Source organism: Pinus tabuliformis, chromosome J (genome assembly GCF_031772625.1).
Source record: "Pinus tabuliformis cultivar Carrire ecotype Pingquan chromosome J, CPIR1, whole genome shotgun sequence".
Lineage (NCBI taxonomy): Eukaryota > Viridiplantae > Streptophyta > Pinopsida > Pinales > Pinaceae > Pinus > Pinus tabuliformis.
In genome coordinates, this window is record NC_142295.1 from 156,398,690 (window position 1) to 156,411,673 (window position 12,984).

Consider the following 12,984-nt stretch of genomic DNA (forward strand, 5'->3'; position numbering starts at 1 on the left):
GTAAATACCAGAGAAGAGAACAAACAACCAATTGCAAGGTATGATTTAGAAATAACTTGTAAAGAATAGTAAATGGACATTTTTCACCTTCTATTTGATGAAACTACACCTCTAAATGAAGCCAAAATCAACATAACCAGCCTTAAGCATGTGGCTGATTAAAAAAATTTAGCTTAATCTTCTTCAATGGCAATGTTCCACCAAATACACAACCAATTTTTGACGTTCGTAGCTATTTTCTAGATCAACATGACCATGGTGGGCATTTTGCACACAACACTCAACCATTCATCACTTTCATGTGTCATTAGTAGGAAGCCAACATGTGCACCCATACATGGGTCCCAGGCTTGTGTACTCATTTCTTGGATGACTTCATTCTCAACATTGAGCGTAGCACCAATACTTGAGATCTGGACTTATGGGTGCATTTCTTGCATGACTTCATTCTCAGCACTGAGAACAGTGCCCATACATGGGACCCTACCTTATATATGAGCCCCTTATGGACACAATTCCTGGACTACTTCACTCTCACTCAACATTGACAGTGATGCACAACCCTAGCTTATGGGTGCACATCCTAGGTTCAAAAGTTGAGCACAACACTTCTCAAAGGGGGATGGAGTGGTGGAGATCTCCTTAGTGATATATTGGGGGTTGAAGAACCCATTAGAGTTAAGAATAGTATATGTACGGTAGCCATTTAATGTAATGTGGACTAGGTCCATTATTTTAATTATTAAATAAGTTCCACTAGGTAGTTATAATGCAATAAATCTAATATGCCCCATTCATTAATGTAAATGCCAGTAGTGGTTAGGATTTGTTAGATAAATACAAATAAATATGGAGTCCTCCTTGACATTGTCCTCATAAAATGTCAAAGATTGTTATTGTATTGAAGCATTGCTCATTTGGAGGTTGTCCCTTTGAAAAGGCACGTGGACAAGAGTTTATCCTCCCATAAAAGAATTATTTTATGAAGTACCTATAGTGCTCCGCTCTAGTTGACTGACCTTGATATGACATTAACATCGATTTAGCCTTAAGGCTCACACATTATTCTTTGAGGGCCTCAGGTTGACTCTACTATTTGTGGATGTTATGGATGTGTTTATTTCCTAGTTGGTGTTAGGATAATGATAACTTTGATGGATATGTATATTTTCTATTGATGATGATAGTTTTGATGGATATGTATATTTTCTATTGATGATGATAGCTTTGATGGATATGCATGTTTTCTATTGATGTTATGATGATGACAGCTTTGATGGATATGTATGTTTTTTACTGATGTTATGATGATGATAGTTGTGATGGATGTGTTCCTTATGTTGGCTACTTACATTAGTTTTGGTTCACGATGAATAACGATGTGGATGACTATGTCATGTTGATGATGCTATTATGACAATGACTAACATTGTGAAACTTTGTTACTGATGATTATCGAGTATGGCAGGAAACCACCAAATGCACTCGCATGTGATGAGTCGATGACATCTAGTTTGATGGAAATGAATATTTTGTCTTTGAAATTTTAAAGTTCAGTTTGAATCTTGCTATAAATTCTAATGACATGTTAGTGGTTGCAGGCACATGTTAGTTGCACTCACACATGGGTGATGGGGTTGTACAAATGGATGAAACTGCATGGGAGGGGTGGGACAATGTCCCTAATTTCACCCGCTAGCACTCTCGTTGTGACTTGGGCTAGAAGGGTTGGGACACCTTCGCCTTGGAGTTCACGATGTCATGGGGGCAGGTCCCAAATTACGTTGCTCGCGAGGATTTACTGGGTGGCGTTCACAAGGAAGATTCATTGATCCCCAACATCGTTAGTCTCATTATAGCGGAAAACACGAGAGATGATAGCAGTCTTTGTCGTTGCACCTAGATTTCCCGTCGTAGCCACTGGATGCTTGAAGGGCAAGCGGCATGGCACGCTTGAAATTTCAAGGGAAGTTCTTTAAGGGCACGACCGACTTGGTACCCTTGGAACTTCAAAAGGAAGTTCTTAAAAGGCACGACTGACTTGGCACCCTTGGCATCAAAAAAGAAACTAATAAATATAATCAAGATATGAAAATCCCACTAACTCACATCAGGTGGTAAATGAGGTTAGAACCAAGGCAGTGAAATCATTAATAAAACTTGGAGTAAAGGGAGAATAGCAAGAAATAAAAATATTGTACCTTAAGAACTCTACCCTTCCCACATTGGAAAAAATACTTGGTAGATAATGAAAATAAGTATTTTAATTGGAAAAAGGGGGAAGAGGGACATAGAGTTAATTATAAAGAATAATTCAAAAATAGTTAAACTCCATTAAGAAAAGCGGGTGGTGAATTAAAATAAATATTAATAAATTAAATTGGAGAAATTTAGAGAACCCCCATGTGGCAAAGAGCCAACATAATAATATGCATCTTAAGAGGCAAATTGAGTTAAACTAGGAGGTAGTTAGGGGACCAAATCTGAGACTTATCAATTGACTTTAGTAATGAACACAAATTAAGGAGTAGAAAAGGGGGATCAAGAGACAACTAGGAAAAGAAATAAGGAGTCTTGTTGGGGTGAGGAAAATTATTATTTTTGAATTAAAATTTGAGTTATAATTTTGGAGAACCTTGGTGAATAATCAAACTTTTGGATTAATAGAAATTATTAATTATGCATGGAGTGCCAAGTGTCACCTATGAAGCCCCTATAATAGAAGGGGCAAGCCATCACTGAGAGAACTTTTGCTCAAGGTTACTTGGGAGCAGGAGCAAAAGCGGGACGCGGGAGCGGGGAACAACATTTTCAAAAAAACTTGGATTGAACCATATAACATCAATCATCTAGAAGTTATAATCTTCATCAACCACGTCCACAAGTTAGTAACATACAACATATTGAGTCCCATGATGCATCAATCTTAAAGTCTCAAGCTTTCAAAATTCAATATATAACATTAATCGTCATTGATCACTAAAGTTGTAACTTGTACTTGTAACCATTACCATTACCAAGTAACCAAATGATAACAAAGAATATCTAACATGAAATGAAATGTTTCAACTTTCATGAAGCATCATATTCATAATTCATTACCAATGAGTTATAAATACCAACATCAAACTTCAAACTTAAAATTTCCATATATTGTTTACAAAAAATACCATAATAAATATGAAAGAATCAATAGTTATAAAAAGTACTAGAAACTAGAAAAGACAAGTAAATCTATTATCTATTGCTTGACCCTCTTACCACGAGAAATTTCTAAATTCTTGTCTCATGCTTTATTGGAAGTCTCCTCCTGCATAGTCGAACAGTCTTGTTGCTCTTGATTGAATACAAGTTCTATAACCTAATACCCTAGGTGCTCTTGATTATTGGGAGTCTCCCCTGCATAGAGGGCTTGCTGCTCTTGATTAAATACAAGTTTCATACCCTAGTACATGACAAAATCCAATGGAAACATTGCAACTCCCCAATCCTAAAATCCTGAAAAAATGATAAGTTTGTTGGATTTTGAGTGAGATCTAAAATTCTACTTTCTCCATATCAAATCCAATGAGGTCGAAACCACTCTCAAACATCCTTAGTCATTTCATGGTAATGTTAAAAATTGAAGTAAAAGGATGAAAATGAAAGATAAAGGAGAATGTCATTTTTACTTTAAAAGTTTAACAATACCATGAACTGCATATCAACACTACGGCCATAGGCTTGAACATTAGGGTGCCCCACTCAAAAAAAATTGTTTCCAATCTTTAATAGCTCCCTCTATCATTCCTGAATTGGCAGGGAGCGAAATTTTTTTTAGAAAGCACGCTCCCAAAATTCACTCATGCTCCGAGAGCGGGTTCGAGAGGGGGGGGCGCTCCCTCGCAACCCTACTTTTTCTTACCCTATTGCTGGATGGATGAGATTATGTCATTGAGTGGCTACGAGCTATAGTTAAATTTGGTGTGGTAGAGGTGTTTAGAGAAGGGATTCTTGAGCCAAGGAGTGCTCACCTCTATTAGCTAGCACACTTCCTCCATTGTACAGCCTCATTGCAGCTCGGGGGTCTACAGGGAAGAAGAGTACCCCAAGGAGTAGGTTGAGAGGCCAACCGGTGGGTCACTACATTCGGTCAGAGCACATCATCATTGATACTTAGAGGCGAACAATAGCAAGGGATTGAAAGTAGCGGCAAGGCCAAGATCGAATCTCCTCTACTGGTGAATGGTACCTATGGTATTTATGATGTTCTGTTATATGATTTTGTAGTGCCTATGGTTCATAGAATGTAAAACACATGATAGGTGGAATGTATTGTAATTCATGGATGTTTGATGTAAATGCCTTAATATCTCGGAGTTTTCAATGTTTCTCTGCTTGTGATTGTATTCCAAATTTATCTGCATTGTTTACAAAAAAAATAGTATATGGACGGTCCCTCCAGTACCTTAAGGATTTTATGATTTAATGAAGTAAAGGGCCATTCTATCATATTCTTAATTATTGTTTGTAAAGGAGTTTGGATGAGAGATTCTACTTTGGTAGAACATAAAGCCCTCCTATGTGTTATTGTTGGGGCATTACGGATCATCCAAAATGCAATCTTGTTTTAGGATAAATCTTTCCCTCTACTAGAAGACTTCCATAGCAATAAATATATTTATCAAGACATGAAGAAAAGCCATTGTTCAAAAGCCTTCTGAATACCTAACCCTCCAACAGTAGATAAATCATATGCTTGGGTTATTTTGATGGAGCCAACCAAGGCAACACAGGTCCATATTGTTGGGGAATTACGGATCATCCAAAATGCAATCCTTTTTTAGGATAAATCTTTCCCTCTACTGGAAGTCTTCCATAGCAGTAAATATATTTATCAGGACATGAAATCCTAAAACCTTGAAAAAATGATAAGTTTGTTGGATTTTGAGTGAGAACTAAAATTCTAGTTTCTCCATATGAAATCCAATGAGGTCGAAACCACTCTCAAACATCCCGAATCATTTCATGATAATGTTAAAAATTGAAGTAAAAGGATGAAAATGGAAGATAAAGGAGAATGTCACTTTTACTTTAAGAGTTTAACATTACCATGAACTGCGTATCAACACTAAGGCCATAGGCTTGAACATTAGGTTGCCCCACTCAAAAAACTTGTTTCCAATCTTTAACAGCTCCTTCTATCACTCTTGAATTGGCAGGGAGCGAAAAAAAATTAGGGAGTGTGCTCCCAAAATTCACTCCTGCTTCGCGAGTGGGTTCGAAAGGAGGGGGGCGCTCCCCCACAACCCTACTTTTGCTTACCTTATTGTTGAATGGATGAGATTACGTCATTGTGAGTGGCTACGAGCTGTGGTTGAGTTTAGTGTGGTAGAGGTCTTTAGAAAAGGGATTCTTGAGCCAAGGAGTGCTCACCTCTATTAGCTAGCACAATTCCTCTATTGTACAGCCCCATTGCAGCTCGGGAGTCTGCGGAGAAGAAGAGTACCCAAAGAGTAGGTTGGGAGGTCAACCGGTGGGTCACTACATTTGGTTAAAGCACATCATCATTCACACTTGGAAGCGGACAACAGCAAGTGAGTGCAAGTAGCGCAAGGCCAAGATCGAATCTCCTCTACAGGTGAACGGTACTTGTGGTATTTGTGTTGTTCTGTTATATGATTTTGTTGTGCCTATGGTTAATAGAATGTAAAACAGATGATAGGTGGAATGTATTGTAATTCATGGATGTTTGATGTAAATGCCTTAATATCTCTGAGTTTCCAATGTTTATCTGCTTGTGATTGTATTCCAAATTTACCTGCATTATTTACAAAAATAAAATAGTATAGAGACAGTCCCTACAGTACCTTAAGGATTTTATAATTTAATGAAGTAAAGGGCCATTCTCTCATATTCTTAATATTGTTTGTAAAGGATTTTGGATGAGAGAGGCAGAACATAAAGCCCTCCTATGTGTTATTGTTGGGGCATTACGGATCATCCAAAATGCAATCTTGTTTTAGGATAAATATTTCTCTCTACTGGAAGTCTTCCATAGCAGTAAATATATTTATCAGGACATGAAGCAAACCACTGTTCAGAAGCCTTCCCGAAGACCTAACCCTCCAACAGTAGATAAATCATATGCTTGGGTTATTTTGATGGAGCCAGCCAAGGCAACACAGGTCCATATGGTGCTGGAGGTGTCCTGTATTTGTTTGATGGATCATCTATGCAGGACCATGTGGTGCTGGAGGTGTCTTGTATTTATCTGATGGATCATCCTTCTCATTCAAGTTATCCCTAGGGCATGGAACAAATCACTGAGCTGGAATGCATGAATTCCTAAACCCTTTTGAAATTGACAATGGGAAAAAACTTTGCAATTTATTCAAAGCCATGAGTGACTCCAAGCCAGTTTTTGAATGGGTTCAGGTCACTTTTCGACTGCAGAACCTCTCTTAGACCCTTCCAAATCAGATAATGAATGCTGCTGAGTTCTTTGAGGTAGTAAGTTTCAAATATGTCTATCAAGAATGGCATTCTGAATCTGATGGATTATCCAAAGCAGCAGTATCAAGCCAATTAAGCTGGCAATTACTTGAATGAAAATGGCCCACAGATTCAGTTAGCGAATATCTTATTGTTTTTCTTAATGTTTTTTGATCAGATATGAAAGCAGGTATCATTTTCGTGATACGTTTTATTGTATCCAAGGATGAAAGCACCTCCTTTCTGACAAAATATGTAAGGCTGAGGCATAAGCTGGACTTTAATCTGAACTTTCCTAGAGATTGATTAGTTACTAGGCTGAACTTTCGGACTGTTTGGTAGACTATTTTTTTCTGCTTCTTCAGCACATGCTGAACATAGCTTTGTTTTTCATCTCAACAATATAAGTTACAAATTTTCCTTTCGAAAACAATGTGTACGTATGCACGTGTGCATAAGCAGTAGTAAATAAGAAACCCCCTAAAAAACAACCCTTGGGAACCCTACTGTGAATTTCTCCAAGAAGAAAGCAATGTTATAAAATTTCAACAACTTTTGGTGAAAGTCACAAAAATGGGAACTGAAAGGTGTATGGAATCTAATTAATTACCCAATGAAAATTTCGAATAAGACAAAAAGCAAAAAAATGTTACAGAAATGCATCTCGTCAAAAAAAAAGTGCAATAACGTATAAGGATCTAGATATTTTCAGCCTAAATGTAAATAACTCAAATAAGAATAGGATATCCCATTTGGAATCTTCAGATTGTACCCCAAAAAACACAAGGCTGTGGAAATATTAAAGTACATCATAAGAGACACATACAAAATAGAGAAATAACAAAACAAAAATTAAATATACAGTACCAAACACCAGAAAACCAAAAAAAAAAAAATATGCCCAAAGGGATATATCTACCATAAAGAAGGAAATTTTAGCCATCTACTTGATTGAGGTTTTCAAACCATACAAATGAAATGTCGATCAACAGCACAAGGGCACATACGTGCCACTAGAAATTGATAGAGGTACATATTTTTCATTAAAGAATCCCTACAAGTTATCTAAAACATACATGCAATAGTATAGACTTTATATTTAGCATGCCAATAGCATATAAGAATGAAATAATTGCAATGGAACCAGTTGAATGGCCTCGTACCATGTGCCATAAGTCACGAGCATCTGAAACTGGCATTCCCATCAATGTTTTTTTGAAAAGTTCAAACAAGTAGTGCAAATCAGCATTGCTCATTGTTTCTGACTTCATCATCGCTGACTTTATTTCCAGCGACATCCTTAAAACCCATAATTTCACTGCCTTTGAAAACTCGCCTGTGCAAAATTTTGTTGCTAACTTCCTTGCTGCATCAACATCTCCCACTTTCAAGAGGAAGGAAACATGCTGCTCTGCAAGATCTTCATTTGAACATCCAGAGCATGCAGCCCTTTCATAAAGCTTCGGCAAGTTTGTCATAATTTCTTCTATATTGGATACAAATTTCCTAATAAAATGCAGGCCATCCACAGATTCAGATTTATCAAGGTCTATAAGGTCCTGCAAAAACTTAGCATAATATCCATACATCTTTGCAGATGGAACAGATTTCAGGGCATCTTCATAAACCTGCAAATAAACATGCTAAATTACTTCAGATTAGAATGGAAATTGTTATCCACTAATTCATTTGAAAAGTAAGGTAAAAAGAATGCTATTTGACACGGAACAGTTTCAGAGCATCTCTATAAACCTGCAAAAAGGCATGCTAAATTACTTCAGATTAGAATAGAAATTATTATCCCTTTCATTTAGAAAGTAAGGGAAAAAACATAATATTGAAGCCTCTGCCCACCATGAGAAAGATGGATACAATATAAGTTTTCCCAAAAACATAGAAGTGGCATTTTTTTGCATCAAAGCCTGTTCCCCTCCTCTCCTCCTCAAACAAAAAGAAAAGAGCAGAACAGAAAACTCATCTTCTGTATATTCATTGGGCATAACAACGAAAAGCCAGATATAATCTTTAGAACAAAATTCTCTTCTAAACAAGCAAATACAACCAATAATTACTAAAAAAAGGGAAAGCTTCATCTCCCCAAGTGATAGGTTCACGCAAATGGCAATAATTTTTGAAATTTCTCAAACCATGGTAAACAGATTATGCGCTCAAAGAATCACTAAACCCTAGGTAATTTTAAAACTGAAAACCTACCAAAACAGAAATCTTTGAATATGCTAATTTATAAACACATGCTGCTGGAAACACTAACAGGAAATACATGGAAAAACAAAGCTCTCAAATCTGAATCACTGTTTTAAATTCAATCTGTCAACTAATCAATTCTAATGCTATAGCTCAAAAGCATAAACTCCCCAACCAACACAATGATCCATCCTCCATCCCCTTTATAGAGACAAGAGAAGATGCAATGTATCTGGACTCATGCATGAAGTGTCCCTAGCTGACAGAATCAAAGTCAAACCCTAGTTCTAATCAATTCAGCGAGTGCACCCTCCAGCATGAATAGCAATGCCAAATATAGTGCACCCCAAATGGAGGGTGACTGTGAATGCATTCACACTACTCCTTGGATCTGCATCCTCACTTGGCTCCTTACGCCAAAGCCCTAACTACCTAGGGGTCTGTGCCCTTCTCTAACATTAGAACCTAGATGGTGAAAGCAAAAAATCAAAGTCTAGTTAATGGAAAGCCAAATTTGAAGAGCCGTTCTAGTTCTGGAAAAATTAGATAATCCATGCAAAAGCAAATTCTGCATGCTTACCACCCTCTCCATCTCTGTCCTACATAAACTGCTGTGCACCTACTTAACTCCACTCTACAAACTGTTCTCTCTCTGCTTCTGCGCACAGGAACCAAAAACAGTCCAGCTGGTGCACCATTACTGCTGGAGAATACTAACTGAGCAATCATGTCAAAAAACTAACAATAATGAGGTGACGACTACCAGCCTACTTGGCTGTCAATAAGACTTCATGAATCATAGTATCAATTATCTTCTTTGCATGATGTCCTTCGATATTGTATTTTCTGACAATGTGACTTTTGGGCTTCGTTCTCACAGTTTTTGAGTTTCCTTTGCAAGTTTTTCAGTTTCCTTTCTTTGATTGTCAGGTTTTCTTTTGTATATTTGTTTTTTTTCTAATACACATAAACATATTATGTATACAGGATTAACCTACAGGGCAGCTAAGAGAACGGAAAAAACAGTATTTAAGCTTTGCTTTGCTGATTGGAATCAAGAATATATGTATTGAACAAGATATGAAGATGAAGCTATAATTCACTCATTCTGGCAATTTGATGATTTTAATCATCCTTACAGTAGCTTCACAAGTCCTTGGGAAAGTTCTTCCCTGTATTTTAATTTTATTCATCAAACATTAATTTATCCTCATCAAGAACAAGCATCAGCCCCTTCTGCCAATTTGGTCTAGCCCGGGCAGTTGTGAGACACAGCATTATCCTCCCCACCCATGTTCAATTCTCCCAAGTGACATGTTGAGTTCTTAACAAGTATGTTGTTTTAACAACCTTGAGCCCATGTGTTGACAAAGCCTCAAGCTTCTGCAGAATCCAGTTTACCCTCCTCAAAAAGAAGAGATGTACCTGACAGGTTTCCTCAGGATGTGTATTTCAAGGAAAAATCAGCCCATCCAGAATGACCCTTAGAATAATGATAGAGGAGTTTCTAATAGAAACAGCCATGTTCTTTGACATGTTGCTTCAAAATTTAAATTTCATTAGTCAATCACTAGTTGAACTGTTCACTCAAGCTTAAAGTACAGACGCATAATTCATAGAAAGACCAGATACGGGTAATACAGTGGACATTGAAAGCTGATAATAATCATCATGTCGTTGCTGCATCTATTTTAGATCACACTTTTATCACTATACATTAGTTCTAATTTAATCAACAAGTTGTTGTGGAAAAATATAAATGTGATTAAAGGCACTTGAATATTACCATTACCTAGTAATTGCATTGTATGCAAATAAAGAGGGGAAAAAATGACATGCAAATAAATAAAAATATTCTGATGCACGGCTGACCTGAATTGTTTTATTCAATCCAGCCACAACCTTTTTTTTCCCTATCTGTTTTCCCCGCTGCAATTTTGTAAGATGTCGCCTTGCTAACCAGTCCCAACAACATTCATCGCTTGAAAAGTCTTTCAGCATAGTTCTGCATATTTCATCCTCTAAGATAGTTGCTTTTTCAACTTCAAGACTGTCTAGCATTTCAACAAAGAGCTGACGAAATCTGAGACTAGATGGAATGGCATTGATTGCTTGATTAAAAATAGCATAAGCCATCTTGAAACTCAACTCCCTTATGGCAATCACATCTGCATTAGTTTCCGATTCATTATTCTCATTTTCCACAGTCCCTTCATCGTCGAGCTTCTCTCCATTCAGTGGCATAAAAAGATCACTATTCTCTTCTCTCCATGTTTTCTCGTCTTCCTCCTCGTGCAAAGATGAGATGTTGTCAAGTCCCAGAGCTATTTTTCGAGCTCTCAATTTGTTAACAAAAGTAAGTTCCATGCGGAAATACTCTATCCAGAGTATCTCTGATTTGGGGCATGCTCGTATTCCACTTAGCATAAGAGCACGTGCAGCATTTACATTCAAGTTATATTCAAACTCCCAAGCTGCAGCATAAATCCAAAGACCAGGAACATTTGGATGAAAGCTCAGTGCTTCGCCAAGAACCTGCATGTTTCAATTTATTCATTAGTTGTCCGATCTTTCCAATATGAATTTTCACACAATTTCAGTCATTTTCTCTCTTCTTTACTCCACATTGAAAGAAAATAATATTTACAGTCTCAAACTCACTCATCAAACAATTGCTCATTTAATTCCTATATCCAACAAAATTCGACTCAACAGGAGTTCATAATAGGATTTAGGGTCTGGTATTTGGGGTTTTGGGTTTAGTGTCGTAAAAATACGGATCACACCACGTGAAACAACCCAAAACAATCCATCCAATATACTATTCTGAAGGGCAAAACAAATTAATATACGTCTAAATAAAAAACCGGAATAGCATGAGCGCGTAGTGAAAAAACCTAAAAGAAAAATAACAGACCTGTCTTGTGTGACGACTCTCCTGTTCTCTGCAATACTCAGCGTACTGAAACCAGAGGTTCAAATCTCCCTTGTACTTCGAAACTAATTTTCCATAAATATACTGGATCCTCCCTATACTTGTCTTATCACACAGAGAAAACGACCATTTTTTGTTGTTTTCTTTCAGGCGTCTGACTATCTCCTTCTTCCTCAACTTTCTCAGAGCTTCGAGTTGTTTCTCGTATTCAATATAGCGGAGGTAATCTTCCTTAATGGGGCTTGGACGCTTCAGGCGATATTCGAAGTCCCTTCTTTTCTTCACAATTTCTCTGATCTCCGACTTACTGAAGAGGCCTCTCTTTTCTAAATCATCGAGTTCCGGAATCATCTTCTCGAGTCGGTATTGAACCACGTCAGCCATGGTTAACTTCTATAGATTACCTCCAACTAAGCTCGGTACCCTTCGAACAGAACCTCAGTAGGGAGTACCTCAATGGGCGTAAATAGCTATCTAGCGCAAGACGAACACACCAATTAGGCTGTATGGGCTGGGCTGTTCGTCGTTCAAGAACTACCCAATGGTAGTTGGTTTAATCCCAGGTTGCACCCAGTTAAGAGGAGTAACTGTTTTCACTTAAACTGGCTAAGAGGAGTTACATAAGGCCAGGTTGCAGATCCTTCCTCGATATACTAGGTCATTGAACCGACCGTTGTTCAGTCCCCTCGGGTAATCGAGTCCGAAGGAGCCTCTGGGTTCTGTTTCGAATCTTAGCTCGTTTCTGTGTTTTCCCCTCTCTATTCTGAAGGGGAATTTTAGGGTTGACGGGTAAATTGTAAAAATTTTCGGGAGACTGCGTTCTGTTTTTTTTTAGACTCAACAATTTCTACCTTACCAGTGAGAAACCGACCAGCGCGTTTAGTCCCGGTATTAAGAATCTTCATTTCAAAACAATAGGTGCTTATGGGGTTGTCCCCTTTAGATTCATGTAATGAAAATGAAAGACGAGTAAGACACGCTGATAACGCTAGTAAGAGTGGTAATGTAAGAGTGGAATGGTTAAATCACATATATGAAAATATGTCATTGACAATATTGGGCATGGGAATGGGGATTAGATTTGGGGGAGTGGTTGTTGTCTTTATGTTACGGAAAAGAGCTAAAGACAGGGTAGTGCCCCAAACATACCTCGTCCTTTCTTGGAGTATATCGATTCCCTACTTAAAAGGGCTAGCCAACTCAAGAATTTTAGCTTATTGTATGGAAAAATAGAATATATGATTAATTAATAATTTATATTAATATTGACGTAATTACTGAATTATGCATTGTATTCCCATAATGGAACTGTGAGCTCAATGAAAATGGCTTACTCACCTATCATGATGCAACAATTTCAAGCAGTTGAT

The 12,984-nt window shown here is 37.5% G+C and overlaps 1 protein-coding gene across 1 annotated transcript in view; it reads right to left on the reverse strand.

Moving 5' to 3' along the window:
- LOC149226103 (U3 small nucleolar RNA-associated-like protein) overlaps positions 1-12,507 on the reverse strand; it is an 83,751-nt gene extending 71,244 nt beyond the window's left edge. The window contains exons 1-3 of the mRNA XM_089377412.1: positions 11,597-12,507; positions 10,552-11,214; positions 7,638-8,102 (exon numbers count right to left, since the gene is read on the reverse strand). Coding sequence (XP_089233538.1) covers positions 7,638-8,102; positions 10,552-11,214; positions 11,597-11,998 — 1,530 coding nt within the window. The 5' untranslated portion in view covers positions 11,999-12,507. The remainder of the gene's footprint in view (positions 1-7,637; positions 8,103-10,551; positions 11,215-11,596) is intronic.
- Positions 12,508-12,984: the final 477 nt, after the last annotated feature.